Genomic DNA, 18104 nt, shown 5'->3' with positions numbered 1-18104 from the left:
CAGAGTTCACAGAAATATGTGTCTTTCAGGTGAAAAAAAATCCATCTTTTCAGTTTAAAAAAGTTAAAAATTAATTGTTGAGCTAATTTGGACAAATGGATCTTATTATTGTTTCAATTTTTAAAACGCATCAGCTGCCAAGTGCAATCAAGAATCACTGCAGTAATCCCTTTACTGGGGTACATTTGAAAACTAATATGTATATCACCTTCAACATTCTTCTTATGAAACCTAACAGATGTTTAGTGAGGATTAGGTGTAGGCCCTCAGCCAAACAGATTTTTCCTGTCATTGGGCTAAGTTGCTGCCAACTACTTTGGCCCCAAGGTGGCCCACTGTGTTTCTTATGTGGAATGTCGAGCCAGGTGGAGGAAAGATTCTCCTCATATTTTCATTAGCCATCACATTGTGTCTGGACAAGTATAACCTCACTGTTCATAAACATTTTTGCAGATAAAAATTATTAGAACTGTGCATTGTAAAAAACACAAAGAATTGTCAAAAATAGAAGGAATGTATTTATGAAATTACTGGGTTTTATTAAAACATCAACATTATGGAAATTTACTTGTTGATGGACAGAGAGATTGATACACTTGTGCACTCAGATTAGACTGCCTTTGAGTGTTTCACATCTCCAGAACTCCATAAAGCAGCACAATGTGGAACATGACATAATGCCCATGAATACATGAAACTGGCCCCTGTCTCTCACACAAAGAAAGCATATTTTTAATTTCAAAAATTTGTTTACAATTTGTTCTTTCCAGAATTATAATTAATTTTTAGTTGAACTACACTGTACAGTTCTCTGTCTTATCTATTCTAGAGTAACACTGGCAGAATTTTTATATGTCAACACCTATCTAAAATCATATTGCAAGTCCTTCCAACTTTTGGACTCCAGAGCCAGGATTTGTACCTAATTTTCTCCTTTTTCATTAAGGAGGAGCCTATATCAAATCATCCCTCACTCATTTCTAAGAGAAACTTTGGAGGAAGTTCTCATGAAACTATGGACATTCTGTTAAGTTTCTTGTGAGAATGAGAGTTATTGACCAAAGTTTGTTTTCTTCTCATTCCTTCTTTACGCTATTTTTTATTAAATAAAGGACACTTGTTGTACTAAGTGGTTTTCTCAACCAGTAGCCACATCTTTACCATTCAGCTTTAATACAAACTGTCCTTATTTAATAGCTGCCCTCATTTAGTAGCCAGACCTTTTTCATTTGTCTTTAGCGTGAAAACCCCAGGAGAAAGTAAACTTAATAGAAGCTGCCCCAGTTTAAAGCCATAGAGGAATGTAATTAAGTTTAACAGAAATTGACCTAACAGAAATTGACCTAAAATATAATTAAATAATAATAGTCATATTATGTGTGAGTTTCCACTCACTTAACAGACTGGTTATGGCACTGTTGGACTTAACAGACTTAAGGAAATGCCTTTGTACAAACTGAAGGTAACTCTAGGCTTTAGCTCCCAGATTGGCCAAATTCCTCCAGCATTCCTATTACTTCCCACTGCTACAGAACCACTAGGTCTGATGGATGCTGTGTCCCCAGTAAAGTCCCTAGGAGTTATGTTGAGAAGTGCTTGAAAGAATCCCTTCAGAGATGAAAAAGAACAAATTTGAACCCTAAACTCTGTCTACATAAGGACATACTCAGACTCTAACATTTGTACAGTTTAGGTTTGGTGTAGTGATGAAATTAGTCCTGAGTTCTCTTTTGCCTAAAAGATATAGGAAGCTCTTAATGAAGCAAGTAAGAACCTTGCTCTTAAATATTTATTTGACTATATTTTGTTATTTAGATTTTAGTAATAAATCCTCATCTGTAGCATCCATTTGTATTTAAGTACCAATATATACTGTATTCTATCTCAATATAGATTAGTTGGATGGTTTAATTTATAAATATATGCATGAAAGTAAATTTCATTACTTCTCAGGACAGTTAGTGTATTTAACTTTAAGGAAAAATACTTTCTTTTGAAACATTCTTAAAGCTGCATTTACCATCTCCAAGAGCTGGCTAAATGGTTACAAGGGGAAATATGCCAGAAGCAATTAGCATAGGCTATAACTCCATATGATGCATTAGAATTTTGTTTTATGTGAAACAGTTTCCAGTCTATGATAAGCAAATGGACATCAGTTCACATAAATTAGCATGCTGGTGCCATTATATCTGAAGAATTTATGGATAATGTCAGTCGCCCAACTGTGTGATTAACTTGCAGTTCTTTGCCTGAGGTTATCTACACACTGGCCTTTACAAACTATAGTACAGGAACTTTGCTACATGTCAGGTGTGCAAGTAGAGATAAGATTTTGGGATGTATTGGTCCATTTACTGATGAATGACACCACTTAAATTTTTTCCCTAGGCACAGAACTGGGTAAAGAAAGCAGTATCAGAAAACTAACAAAGCAGTGGCAAAGTACTGGCATTGAGGTTCTTATGTAATCAAGGCAGGTAGTTCAGCTTTTTTGGCTATTGAATAAATACTGACTTAAAGGTAGCAAACTAAGGCCTGTGTCTAACTTCAATAAGCATCATGGTTTACGGAAACATTGTTGAGTTTATAAATCAGGAATTTCACACACTTGCAGGATCAACACCAAATTATTCTTTCCATTGTTGGCATTAGCAGTGAGTGGCCCTGCAGAGTATGGCTTTGATCCAAGTTTGACTAGCTATTCTATCAGCAGATCTAGTTTCACAGCCATCATTAAAACCTCCAGGTCTTCAAGACACGTCAGGAAATAGATAATACAAAGCAATAAAAATCACTTCTTTGGCAAGATGTGTATTCATAAATCATTTGTACAGCTTGATTTTTTATAACCCTAATGAAGAGTGAAATGAAAGAGTACTTACATGTTGCTGGTGATCTATTCCAATGTTTACCTATTCTGTAAATATGCCTGAGGATGCAGTATGAAAAAAAAGTAATATTGTCTATCTTGTTCTAGATTACAGTACCATTTCTGAAGTGTATTTTCTAACATGGCAAGTACTTGGCTTCTTAAAACTTTTGAGGTATAGCTATTTTCCATGGAGTGGGCTTGAAATAAATTGTTCTTTGTCACAGTAATATGAAGAGAACTCTCTCAGCCTCCACCTGTCAGTTCCTTTCAATCAAAAAGGAAGTGACAAGTCCAGGAGCTGGCCATTTTCTCAAGCATCAAAGTGTTTTGAAGAATGTATATATTGTCTTATAATTCAATTAAAGTGTTCCTCATCATTGACTGCAGAAGCAATTGATTCTGTAGTCTATTTTCAATTAGTGCCAAAGCATTTCAGAGAGCTCCTTAGAATTCTTGCAAAAATTGAGAGCCCTCATTTTTGTAATGTTGTCTTTCACTTGATGTTTAATCAACCACGTTATCTTCAACCCATCTTTTGTTACTTGTCTTCAAAGATATGGAGAGGAAATACATTATGCTTTTTCACTTTCTTACCTGTAATTTGAATTTTCTGGATGTAAGGTTACCCTGTCAGCTTTCTCTGTGTGCCTCAGAAAGAGAGACTGGTGCCAAATAGGCTTTCTCATGTTTAAATATTCATTTGGATTGGTAGGTCACATAATTTAGGACATCCATGCCTTTTCCAGAAGATTTTAGGCATAACTGCTAGATTTCTAGGAATCTTAAAACTGCAATTTATTGAGGATCCTGGAGTACTTCTGTAGACAAAAACCTGTTGCTGTTAGGATAGGTAAGATATAAAAAATGAGCTTTTGGAGTTGATAATGAAATGGAAATGAGGTGTCTAAAGTTATAGAGCAGTCAATGGCCTGTTTTAACTCCATGGGAAAACACTTTCTGAATACTGAGAGGTTAAGGTAGGAACCATTATGTTTACACAGGAAACTGAATTTCCAACACAGATTCAGCTCACATCCCTCATGAGATTTATTCTGTCCATGTCTATTTTGAGCAAGGACTGGAAGCAGCCTTTACCATGTTTTTAGCTAGTTCTGTATAAATAGTTGAAGTTGTGCAGTAAACATGAACACTGTAAGTAACATAAATTGCTGCTTAAATGGAAGTCTTCAATGACATGAAGGCAGAATTTTCTCTGAATTTTTATATAGCACTAAATACACCATTAGGATCAACAGATTTGTTTCATTTGTATCCAAAGAAATTTGGGTTTTGAATCTGAATATGTAGAAGGAAATCTGAGATCACTTTGTGCACTCATTGGACCAAATAGTCTGTGGTGTAGGTTATTAGTTTTGATTAATAAAACAGGTGTGACAACACAGTATTGTAGGATAACAATAGTTCTGTACCTGTGAGCCTTGAAGGTACTGTAGATATCTTATTTTGTAAGAGATCTGTTAGAGTTACTGACAGCTCATAAAAAATTTTCTGTGGACAAAGACTAACTAATCATGGCCTTTTAAACTGTCTCACAGAGACAGACTTCACAGTCTTCTGTTTTGTCTGAAGAATCTTCACTGTAAAATAAGTAGAAAAGGGGAAGAGGTGCAGTTTCATTAAGCTCTAACATATCATTGACTGTCAGGTAGGTCTTGTTATGCTGTCCATCCTCATTTAACTATCCCACAAGATCTCTTAATGAAGTTAAGCCCCAAGTTCACTCCAGTAATTCTGTGGCAAGAGTTTGTGCAATGTAACAATTCATCACTTGTCAGGAAGGCACTTTTAGTTTATACATTTAATAAGGGCATCCTCTAGCTTGGTTAATTAGAAATGAACAGTTTGCATATTTACTAAATGCGGAGTGTCATTGCCACCACGGCCTATTGCCTACATGAATTATTTCTCTATCTGCAATAAACAGCTGGGTAATTATTACTGCCATAATCAGATAAATTCCCTCTGTAAGGCTTTTCTTACATGGCAATTCTTTGAACTCATCCAAAGCTGAACAAAATTTATGAACTCCAGCAGCTAGACCACTTTTTCATAGCGTAGTGTCCCTGTTCCCTATTTCAAGGACATGTAGACTATCATAAATATTGTGTAAATTAGGAGGATAAATATGATTACCTAAAGATTACATATTAATAAACTTGATTTTCAAAATATAATTTTCAGGTTGTAACTGATTACATTATAGCAGTTGTGGTTTATCTAATTGTAGAGACATGACAGGGCATCTATATACAGGCTATACGAGGTTATCAGGCAAGGGCTCTACCACTTGAAGACTAAAGACTCCTGAAGAAGTATATAAATATTTTTCATGTGCCATAGTCACTTCAGCTGTTTAGGTCATTAGAAGTATGACAAATATTATGTGCCATTAACTCAACTCACTTAAGCAGTTCTATTGTTATTAAAATGAGGTGATGGTTCTTTTTGTTGTGCTATTTTCAGTTTAATAATGAAGCATAAAATTTAAATGCATTCATTTAGGTGTTACATAAGAAAATTGGATCTTTAATTTATTTGTAGAAGCACTTTATATACAATTATATAACTAAGTTTGCTCTATGCTATCCAAGTATTCCAGCTCATATGTGAGTTTATCTGTAGGTACATCACTGAGTACTTAATTTACACATTTGTATTTTCCAGAGCATGCTATAATGTAGCTTATTTTTGAGGCCTCCAAAGAAACAAAAACCAAACCAAAACAAAACAAAAAAAACACCAAAAACCAAAAAAACCAAAACCAAAATCAAAATCAAAAGACAGGAATGTTTTTTTCCTTAGTTGGCACACAACAGCCTATTTGATCTAACATCATTATTTTGTTTTTTAATCATAATGTAAAATCCTGTGTCTGAGTGCTGCTAGAAAGTTGCCAGTTACTGTTCTCATACTTCATAACTCTTTATCAAATAAGTAGCTTTACTCACAATTCAGCAAAATGCTCCAAGACATCAGAATGTTAAGGAAGGCCAAACAAAATAAAGTGTTCTTTGGCACTGCTGTAGGCAGTGAAAGGCTTTTGAGATTAGACTCCCTTTATCATTTCCCATTTATGTTAGAGAGATAGAAACTACAGCAGTGAAGACCTTTAAAATGAGCCACATCTCAGTGGTTTTTGTTATTGGAAGTGTGGTGACTATACACTGCTTTTTTTCCAAGTTCATGGTTTAGTTTTTGTCCGAGGATGTGAAAGCTTGTTGATCTTTCTTTGGCATTTCAGTTTTTTTTTACAGTGGAAAATTACATTCCTTTGCTTTATATTGGTGTATCCTATAATGTCCCATGAGATATCATAGAATTGCATGAGATAAAAAGCAATATACAGTATCTTTTGAGCACATTTTTGTTTTGTTTTAAAGAAAAAGTGTCCAAAATGGGGGGAAAAAGGGCATAAAAACTGTCTTAGTAGTTTTTTGATTCTCTAAATCATTATAGACTTTTCTGTTATCTAAGGAGAGTTAACTCTCTGAAGTGGTCACTCAGAGAAGAAAACAGAAAGACTATTTGTATTCTGTTTTTACAGTCTAGTACAGTAGTGAGAAATTACAAAAAAGTGGGAGTTTTTTTTCCTAGTAATGATGAAAACAATGTTATTTGGAATCAGATGATCTTGTCTGACTTCAGATCTACCACCAATATGATATCTTTCAATATCCAATTTATACCAGTATCTATAAAAAGTCCATTAAGCTTTGACTGAACAATCTAGTGTTGATTTAGAACATCAAAATATATCAAAATTTAGTAAGTGCCCTTTTAATTCTAATGTAGGAGTTAATTACCCTTGGTGTTCAATGTATGTCCCATAGTTCCCCACTGAAACAGTTTCATTTTATCTTTGAACCATTACTTCTTGTTATATTTAGCTCTACTAGACTGAAAAGTGTGCTAGACATAAACAACAGAGATCAGTAAAAGCTGTTGTCTCCGCTTAAAATAATTTTTATCACCATTTTGCACAGACCTTCAAATGTCCTTTAAAGTATTAAGCATCAGAACTCAGTTATGATGACTAGGAAATAAAAAAAAATCTTTTCTTCTGTCAGTTTATGCATTCATTTGTATGAATGCTTTCTATCACGTGAAAGAGCTTCTTCATATATATGACTCCTGATTTAAAAGCCATATTTCTTCACATTGTGAGCATGACTTTCCTTAAACTGTGAGAAAATTTTACTTATTATTATACCCCTTTCAAATTCCTTAGACTCTTCACCTTGTAGGGATAATTGCAGGAGTCCATTATCTGGTTTATCCTTGACTCTGAAGCTAAGTCCCAATGTTTTACCTTGAACTTCACAATTCCCGCTACCTTCAAACCAAATCAAAAAACAAAGTATTGCAAGAAAGCAGTATTTTCCACCTCTTTTCTCCAAGTAGGCTATTCTATTCTTGTCCAATTAATGAACTGTTTATTATCAAAGCAATTTGTTCTTTCAGTTTGCATGGCACCCAAATGCATGCAGCACTCATTTGCCTCCTTGTACTTGGTGGGGAGGCCTCACAAGCACCTACAGCATTGTGTTTGGCCCCTCAGGAAAGATTTAGTACTCTCACCAGAAGTTTATGTGCTTGAGTGTAGGCTACAGAATATATTGGATGTACTCTTTAGACATGTATAATTGGAAGTTGAAATCTATAATTAAGTGTAGTCTCATTTTATTAGGTAGAACCAAAATTTCAGAGAACAGACTTCAATTCCGAGTGTAATTTCTTGCACGGCATACTAAAAATGCTTGATTTTTTTTTTCTGGTGTTGATTAATTTGAAGTTTTCAAGACAGTAAGAGATAAGATTTCCTAACACTTCTGCAAATTGGGATCTCGTTGATATTTTCAGCTTGGCAATAAGCCATTGCTGTGAAATCACATACTAACAAGCAGTACTGCTGTATTAAAAAAAATGTGTCATATCTCTCCCAAAATGATTACAATTGCTATGTAATAAAACTATTAATTTACTGTGTCTGTCATAATGTTTTATGCTTCAGTAAAAATGACATCATAGATGTTTAAGTGGTAACACCATTCCATGAATATGAAATAAGAAAACCATGAGGTACCACAAAAATCACTGTGAAGTTGCGAGTCTTGGCATTGCTGCTCTGCCATACGTAATAGGTCATTACATAAAAGCTCTCCATGTCTTGCTGTTGTAAAACCTTTTTAATATAGACAAAGTGTACCATTTTATTTATCAATGTATGCAGACTTTTACGTGAAATTAAGTGAGGGATGTGAGTTAGTGAGTAGACCTCAGTCAAATTGTTTCATAATACTCTGAGAAGGAAAATCAACTTAGCTGATGACCTTTAGAAGCTATAACGTCATGTTTGCTTTCTAAATCACATAATGTTGAATATTGTAAATGTTGCCAAGTACCATATATTAAAGTAAAAGAAGTACAGATATGTTTACATTGTACTGCACTGCAGCAGAGAGATAACTGTTAGCTTAAATGAGTTCATTCCAGTACTGGGAACAGCTTAACTGTAGCAAAACATAGCAGTGAGCTTTCCTCTAGTTATTACTGTGCAGATGGTAGCATATATAGTCTTGTGGGAATTGCAGTGCCAAAAGATAACAGATACTTTCACATGACATTCACTAGAAAACTTCCAATGGTATTTGGCTGTGGTTAGACATCCTCTTTTATATGTTGCAGGAAAAATTAGGAGCATGACTGCTCTCTTAGCAGCTTAGCACTGACACTGTGCAGGAAATGACCACTGCTGCTAAACTGCTGTCAGAATAAATTGTGTTGGGGCTTTGTTATCCATTCTGGCCCAGATCGGCTTTGTTACCCTCAAATACTAATTTCACTGCTTAAGCTAATCACCAAATACTAATTTCACTATTAAAACTAATCAATCAGGCTGATTTTTCACTAGGAGGTCAATAGCAAACAGACATTGAGTGAAAACATTTTTCCTGTTAGGTTTTTCAGTACAGACCTGGGCATAAATAAAGTTGAACCAGCATACTTGGATCTGGTTTCTCTGCCAACAGAAGTTTTGGTGATTAGTTACTCTTATGCCACATCCATAATAGGTGGGGTTTGCAGTTTAATTAAGTCAAAATAATCAAGCTGAAAAATCATTGTTTAGAGTGGACTTTTACAAAAATTTTTTTAACTTCACAGCATTTTCTGCTGCCAATGAGGGTAAAGTAAATTTGCCTTAAGGATATATATACACAAGGGAAACGCATTTAAACCAAGAAGTTTGCACATTTTGGGGAAATAGGATAATCTTAAGAGACTTTATATGAAACAATTTAGGTTTTTAGTACAGGTGAGGAAGAAACTCTGTAGTTATTGAAACCTTAATTAGAAGATTCTGCATAGTGGGTTAGGAAAACAGTCTGGTTTTAGTTGTAAGCTGCCTGTGCAATCAGTGGCTTGAAAGGCTGTTGCACTCTCTTGAGTAACTGTGCAGCCGTGGAAATTGGAGGGATAAGAAGGATGCATCTGTCTGTTCCCTATCACCTGGTACATGCTGTGCCCTGATCTCCTGATCTGCACAAGGCATTCATTCACTCTGTGCCCTTCACCACCACGTTCATCACATTTCCGACGTTGTGTATTGACCACTGTGGACCTTGACAGTGGAACTGGTGTGTCACTTAATCCTTTGGCACTGTACACTGTGTGACTAGGGGAGATGGACAGATGATGTGCTACTATGCACTAATTATAATGGCATTTTAAGGTGTTATGAATTTCTTTCTGTAAAATTAATATTAATAGGAGATACAGGATGTTTTCATATGTCTACACATTGGCTTTATTTATTTTAATTTTTTCATATTCAGGAGTCATAGTCCCTGCACTGCAGGAGCATCCACTGCAGAGCAATAATATTCATCCAGAGCTTGAAAAGAGTGTCAGGAATAATTTGTTGAATAAATTCATGTAAACATTCAGATTTAAAATTACTAAGAATTTTGGACATCTATTTTGGTAGATCTCATAGGCAGTAAGATACCTTGTACCACTAATAATTGACTGCTGCTCTGAGCATCTATCAAACTGCAACTTGAGATCAAATATTTTGGTCAAGGAGTTCTGTCAGGATACACACAGGACTATACATCATGGTAGAGAGGACAAGAGAGTTACCTGTTTTGCTTGCTAAATCTAAGGGGTTCATTTAAAACATGAGAAAAATGTTGAGGATGAGCAAGCTGACTGATGGTACCTAGCTCACGTAAGTGTGTAGTATGTGTATTTGCTAAAATTTTGCCTTCAAGGTACAGAGTTCTCTAAACTATTTTTACATCCTAGGCTGGTCTGTAGATATATTTCATTGTTTTCCTAAATTTAATTGATTAAGTCAAACAATATTATCATGGCAGGTTATATTCCATTCTCACCTACACCAATATGACGTTAAATCCAATGGCATGCAGTGGTATACTAAAAATTATTGTCTCACTAATTTTATTTTACCTTCCATATTCTGTATTTGAGCAGGGAGAATGATATATAGTCAGGAAGATTAAATACATTTAGGTTATCTCCTTGTATGCTAAGGTTGCCTACTGCTTCTGTTGCAGGAATTTTATGATTTGGTGTCTGAACTGTTTAAAATCACAATAACTTAATACTTTTTCTGGATACTCTAGGCAACTATACTGATTATTAGTTTTTATGGGATGCCCTTTCCTTTAGTTAATATAATAATTTTTTAATATTATTTGGCCAAAGGCCTACAGAATGCCAACGGAAATGCAAACAGAATGCAATAAACTTAATAAATATAGGTCAATGTGAATTTCTAAACTGATGAAGTTCCATGCAGAATTATTAAAATCTGTATACTACTGAAATCATCACTTGAAGACCTTTCCAAAAGTTCCAGGAACAATATTATATGTGTATTCTTAACCTTTATACAGACAGCAGGAGCACTGTCAACTGAATTTGCATCTCATAGCAGGAACCAACACCATTGCCTACTGCATAATGAAGAGTCAGAATAACAATAAGTTACCTTGTCAGATGATTTTTTTTTAAACTTTCGAACTATATAGAGCAAGTAATTTTATCATTAACAATTCAGTAGGTACTTAACAGATTTGTTACACAAGATAATTTTTAATTTTGTATTTTGAGCACATGTGTTGATAATCCTATCCCTATTTTCAAAAGCATGAAACATTCCCTATGACAAGGACAATACACTTTGTGTTAGCCACTATATTCATGTTTTTGGTAATAAAATGCATCCTCAATTTGCTGTAGTAAACATTGATATTCTTCTGATTTCTTTAATAATTTTCGGACCATGATAAAACATTACATTTGTTAAAATATCCACGTAATTCTCCTACAAAGCTGTTCCATAAAAATATGTGTGGAAAAAAGCCTGATTGGACTAAACTTAAATGGAAAGCCAGGTTTGTAGGAAGATGCAATAGATGCTGTAAATATATTGAGATAGACTTTAAGATAAAGAGAAGATTATGTGCTAAAATAATTACCCACTTTTTGAGTTTTTTAATAAGCAGCACTTTCCCAGTACTGCTGGAAAAGTATGCAATTATGAACTATGCAACAAACAGATTGCTTGCAAAAATAGAACAAGATGATCAAATACCCTAAAACATGTTTTGCAGTTACAGAACTCTTTTTCTCCTGCAAAATTTATTGAAGCTTTAAAAAAGCAGGTCAAACAATTTGCCTTTTCCCACTTCACCATGAACCAAGAAAGGTTCATCCTTATGCAAAATTGGTCCAGAATCCACAGTGTCATGCATCACAGCTAGTATTCATGTCACAGAGATGATACCCCTATATCCCAAGAAAATATTGCTCAATGAACCCATCATATTTGCAAACAAAGAGAAGACTAGCAGGAAATGTGCTGATTTAATCCAAAAATCATTTAATTTCCAATGATTTCCTATTGACTTTAATAGAACTTGGATTTATTTTCTCTGGGGAGGCATATGTGTAGAAGAGCCCAAGCATGAAACTTCCCAATGAACACATTTCCATGTAAGCTATGTGGAACTCTAGCTGTATTTGGAAGGTTGAATTTACGTTAGAATCACTTCTACACATTTTCTGTATGGCAACAGTGAAACCCCTGCACAGTGCATGACATGTTAGTATTAATCTGCTAATGTGTGAAATAGTATATTCATATCTAACTGCTTTAGATTCTTTGCTTTTGTTGCTCCTTTTCAAATGCTTGAAAGTATGGTAAAAGAATTGAAAGTTTCAGGTTCAAATGGCTTGAAACTATATTTATGCTAAAATATCTATGTTTCTAGTCAGACAATGTTTGAACTGCTACATACCACTTATTTTGTACTGCCTCTCAGGAGGGAATCATCCTGGGAGCTATTATCCCTGTGACAGAATCGTCTGCATGTTTTGTACAACTGTACAGGGCAGTATAGTGCCTGATAGAGATATTTTAGAGCAACTGACAAAATGTGTCTGCTGCAAAAGTAAGCTGAAAATTATTTGTAACTGCTTAAAAAATCTCAGACTTTTACATGGATTATGGTACAAATATTACTGAGGATATGTGATATTCAGGAATGATCATCGTGAAAGCGCTGTCTAAAAAGATCATGAATTACATGGAACTTCAACAGGTATTTTAGACTTCATTTAATTAGAGCAAGTAATGATTATTAATAATTCATTCAAAGCAATCTGATAAATTCCCACTGATGACAACGGGAAACATTTTGCATCCCATTATCATTATTTCTGCAATACAAATCTATATCTTTGACATTATTTGTGGGTTTTTATCACCGGTTGTGTTCTAAATCAAAAAGCTTCCATATTCACTGTTAGGAAGAAGTACCTCAGTATATAAGAATGTTGATTATTATTTCACTAGTTGTAGATAGGGGTACTAAAGCTGAATAGAAGGCTCTTTAATCAAAAAGGAATAGTATTAAATATGTAAACCACAGATCATACACTGTGACATTGAAGGTAAAGAGGCATAAAATAAAAGAACAAAGTTGATACCATATGTATTGTCTATTTATTCATTTGTTTGTGATTGATGGATATAGAACAAAGAGTTTCCTAGTAAAAAATGCTTATGTACCTACATGTAGTGACTCTGAAATCTGTACCTCGAGGACAAAGAAAGGTCGCCAATCTCTCCAACTCCTAGTTCTTTGTCAAAAATGGACACAGTTAATGAGGTTTGTTTGGTACAGCACAAATTCTCAGACACAGATAGAGATCCTTTCAATGGAAACAAATTTGTTTGGCTTTACCAGGTTACTTAGCGATTAATAATAGCCTTGAGATGCAGGTCAGAAAGGTCATCGTCCCTGCTTGCCAACACAATCTAAAATGTGCAGCTACTCCGGCTCTGCAGGCTTTGAGGCCCCAGAACGCTATGCATAAAGTAAAACAGGCTATTTTCCAACTTCTTTTTTCATATTAATAAGCAATTTTCAAGAGAAGGGTGGCAAAATGGGGGCCATGCCACTCTAAGTAATTCATTTATTTTGCAATTTAATCTTATGTTGGAAAAAAATTACACTGCTGCAAAAGCATAGCATGGTGATTTTTAAACGTCAGTGTGCTTCATAAGTAACCTTGTATGAAATATTGTATTAGCAGCCTTTAACAGTAAACTGCTACAAAAAATATTTTCAGAGATTCAAAAATACCTGTGCATCTTTTCTGATCTATATTTCATTTTAATTCTATTTTTCTTTTACAATTGAAATAAAATGTTTATTTAATATTTTACTTATTTTAATTGATAAAATCTTTAAAGATAGCATGAAATGAATGTAAGTTCTGCACTGCAACTTGTATTTAAGAATGTGATTTCAAAGTGTTCATATTTGTAAACCAATTATTGCTCTTTCATATATTTTGATGAACTAATTTAAAGATAACTAAAATACTAAGAGTAAGTCTGAGTAAAAATCTTAAAAAAAGACTTTTGGGTGCAATATTACTTTTATGTGGGATCATTCATATCAGCAAACTTGCCCATGTGCATATTTTGACATGATTTGACCCATATCCTCCCAGTATCTTATTTGGTACTCACTGAAACAACTGAGACTATTAATGTGGACTTCTAAATAATTTGTTTTGCTGGAATATTTTAATTATTAATATTTAGTTATGTGAATAATGTTTTTTCTTTTTATTTTATTGTATATACACACACTAGAAAACATAGAGACTAGAATTTACTCACCTAATTAAACCTTTTAGCAATCTAAATGCTTGACTAAATATGCTTGGTTTCTTTGGCACACAGGTTAATTTGAACTAGCCATTTTGTAATAACAAAATTAACAAATGTTAATCAAACTAACCCTTTTTAACTGGGTCACAAAATGCTATACACGTGCACTGTGCACAATAGCACAGAATTTTGTTTCTTATAGAACATTAATTCACTCTGCTGTTTGCATAATTTTTGGCAAGCCTGGCTCTGTGAAAAAAAAAACAAAAAAAACCACCATCGATTTGGAAATCTATGCCCATTCTCTGGTCAAGTTTTCCTGTAAACATTCAGTTGCAATAATGAATTTTCTCCATTCTTTGAAACCTGGTGTTGGGTATAGTTCCATATTTCTTTTATGTTGAATGGGTTTTCTGCACAGACTCACACATTTAGATGGCTCTGTGTGTTTGCACACCTCTGTTGTGAAGGGCTTCATGGAGCAGTTCAGTTCCTGGTTCTTGTGGTGGCCTCTACAGCTCCCATCAAACCAGAGCAGAAATTTCCTGTGCAAGGAGCCCAATACCATGGAAACTCCTCCTAAGGACATTGAGTGCATGAAAGGTTCCCATCCCGTTTTCCTCTGTGCCATTTTTTCTCAGCCTTACTCAAGGATCCAGGAGTAAATATCATCTCCTATCCCATGTCTGCTATCCTCTCCCATTCCATAAAATCTCCCCTGTCTGCAGATCAGGAGGTGTTGCAAGGCACTAGTTGAAACGTAAGTGAACAACCCATATTCATATTATAATAGGTTCCACTTAGAGAAATTCAAAGTAAGATGACACTTAAAGGCAAATAAAAGGACTTACATGAATACTATTTCATCAAGCTGTAAGCAATGTGAACCTATATACTGCTCCTAATTTTGATCCTTTTAATCCTGTTTCTTCTTAGTTGTATCCATGTAATATCCTACTGCTGTGGAACTGAAAGAACAGTAATTTTACATTCCAGTGGTGTCAGTATACTGCCAATATATAAGAACAAAACACTGTGAAGCTATGAAATGGTTAAAGTAAAATAAAAGACTAGCATGTCTTTTGTTGTTATAATATAGTTAGCAGACTTATTGTATTACAGGTATGAACTTCAAGAATTTGCAGATATGAAAGAAAATGAAGAGAAAATGAAAGACCTGGAAAAGAAAGAAAAGGAAAAGAAATACCAAGCCCGAAAGATGCATTACCTCCTTAGCACTAAGCAGGTTGGTAGACCTGTCCCTGACAGCTCATGCAAACCACTTGGGCCCCCAGCCTGACAGAGATAAACTAGCAGGCTGAATGGGACATGACTTGTTGAAAAGATATCACAAAGACACTACTTCGAGTTCAATTTAGTGCTTTTCTATAGGCAAGAGCAGGTACCATGACTATTCTGTGACAGTAGCTCATAGAGGCAGCATCAGCACTGCTGGCAGAAAGAGTCCAAGTCAGCAGTTTGATCTGCCACTGTGATAACACAACATGAAGGGCATAACCTCGCTTTAAAAACTCATTTTGACTGGCTTATTGTTGTGTTGTTGCACTTGTCAAGAACTAACAAGTTATTAAGCTGAGAAGGGATTTCATTTTTTCCCCCTTTTTTAATTGAGCTAATGCTTAGGTTGGTGCAGTGTTCTGCTTGTTTTTAGGAGAGATTGTAAATGTGGGTTTTCAGTTAAAGCTTTTCTTATTACTCCCTGAATCAGCTTATTTAGCATGATTGTTTTCACTCAAAAAAGTCTAATACATCTTAAATATTATTATTCATTCATTTTGTATCAGTATTACTGGTATATTATTCCAAACTTTCTTATGGAAGCTGCTTTAAACAGACAGGTAAACATACCAGTAGATATATCTAATATAAATTTGATATGATTGGTAAAGCTTGTGGGTTTGCCTTTTTTTTAGTCCCCTCTTGTAAACTTTCATAGAAGGATTTTGTCTCCATAAGTGTTTGGTGGCTGATTGTTCTTTGTACAGATATGAAATTAACATGAAATATTAGTATGAACTTAATGCTTGCTTTTTTAAAGTTGTTAATCATAATCTGTGTTTAACAACTGCTAATCCTAAAGAATGCAGGAAAAATATTATTACACTTAATGACAAAATATTTAGTCTTCCCTTCTGTTTGGGAATTATTTGTGATATATTCTGTAGATAGAAATGTGGTTTGATTAACTAGATGTCAGTTATGAAAACTTGATGTGTAAATTATGTTTAAGTTTTGTTTGTTTTTAAGGCATAGCATAATATAATTAAAAAATAGCATAAAATGTTTTCTCAATGGCTATTAGACAAGGAAGCTAGTTAATGACTGAAATTAGCTCACTATAATTTATTTTTCCACATGTAGATCTAGGATATTAAGAATAACCTGCACAGTGTTTTATATTGTTTTAAACTGTAGAAAATTGAGAATTCTTATTTTGAACAGTGCAATTTATATAAACACATGCATTTAATATGCTTACCTGGAGTACAAAAATTGTCAGGTTGGAGACATGGAGTGACTTGTGGTCTCGTAAGATTTTAGTAAGCTCAGTTCACCTTCAATGATACAGGCTTAGCAAGCTGTAACACTTTTAAAGAAATGGCATTCCTCATTTCAGCCATGGAGGACTGCTGGTAGAGGGCAGCAGTAACTCCTATGGTCTGATGAATTTCGGTTACTAATTTGACAGAATTAGAATTCAGCTAGCAGAACAAAAGAATTCTTGGTATTGCTTGCTGAGATGGTTTGTGCATACTGAGACTCAGAGCGCACAGAAGTTTTTCTTTATGAGAGAACTGCACTCCAAGAGCTGTCTTCTTTTGCAGGTAATATTTCAAAACATAAGTAAATGTACATCAATGTGAAACCTACAGACAACTTGAAAATCATCAAAGATATATTTGAAGTTAACTACTTACTATAAAGTCTGTATTCCAGAAGTCCACATAGTTGTAGAATTTGATATCTTGATAAGATACAGGGCAAATTATTTTCATGCAGAATTTACTGGTTTGATGCTTCGTGCCTGACATTTTGCTCTCCAAATGTCTGGTCTTCTGACCTAGCTATAGCTACATCTTGCTGCTTTTGAAGAACAGTTAATTGGATTACTGAGCAAGGACCATTCATATCTCAGTAGAAACAGGCAAAAGTCAACACTTTTGAGTGAGTTAAGAAAACATATCATTTGTAAGCAGGATACATAGCAAATGAAAAGAGGACATTGATAAGCTGGATTTACTGTAGTCATGCATTCCCTAAAGCCCAGTAAGCTACAGAGATGGCCTACCAAAGTTTGCTTCTCCTCCCCTTCCTGCCATATGCACTGAGATTCAGTGATGGAGCTGAGCCTCCTCATGCATCAAGGCTGCAGGTGTTCAGGCAGGTTATATAGACAGCATTGAAAAATCTCTGTTTGCAATAATTGTTTCAAATATGTCTTATAGTTTGGAATATTCTTGTTTTAATAGAGGCAAAAAGGGTGAGAAAAGGGCGTTTACTTATTGACAGAAAATAATTAAGGAGTTGTTGCTCCTCAATTTTTGTTAAGAAAGCCATGTCAATTTTCATTCTTCTCTCCCAAGCTGAAGCCCACAACAACATCTCAGAAGTATGTTTATATATCTGTATATCCATATCTATATCTTTATCTATATCTATGTCTATATCTTTATCTATATACAAGGTGTGCCCATTCCTAATTGCTAACATTGTTTTACTTTCAAGAAGGAAAGCTGAAGAATGTGAATGTCAGGAATGTACAGGGGTGTCTGGTGTGGATGCAATAGCATGGCCTATGATTAATTTAGTGTTTTGTCCTTTTCATGAGTTGTTATTCAAGAATTTATTTCTTTCATAAACTGCTACTTTCTAAAGAAAACCCACTTTCACGTTGCTTAGTGTAAGAGATTCCTATGTAAAATAGAGCAAGGAATAATTCTATGTGGTGACAACTTTGTGACTTCTAAACCAAAT

General features: G+C 34.5%; 1 protein-coding gene across 3 annotated transcripts in view; it reads left to right on the top strand.

Annotated features, from left to right (window-relative positions):
- SPATA17 (spermatogenesis associated 17) overlaps positions 1–18104 on the top strand; it is an 80260-nt gene that overhangs the window by 13234 nt on the left and 48922 nt on the right. For all 3 annotated transcript variants that reach the window (XM_059469108.1, XM_059469107.1, XM_059469109.1), the window contains exon 4: positions 15231–15354. In XM_059469108.1, coding sequence (XP_059325091.1) covers positions 15231–15354 — 124 coding nt within the window. The remainder of the gene's footprint in view (positions 1–15230; positions 15355–18104) is intronic.

This window comes from Ammospiza nelsoni, chromosome 3 (assembly GCF_027579445.1).
Source record: "Ammospiza nelsoni isolate bAmmNel1 chromosome 3, bAmmNel1.pri, whole genome shotgun sequence".
Classification (NCBI taxonomy): domain Eukaryota; kingdom Metazoa; phylum Chordata; class Aves; order Passeriformes; family Passerellidae; genus Ammospiza; species Ammospiza nelsoni.
Note: the sequence above shows the minus strand (reverse complement) of the source record. Positions and strands in the feature narration are given on the sequence as shown.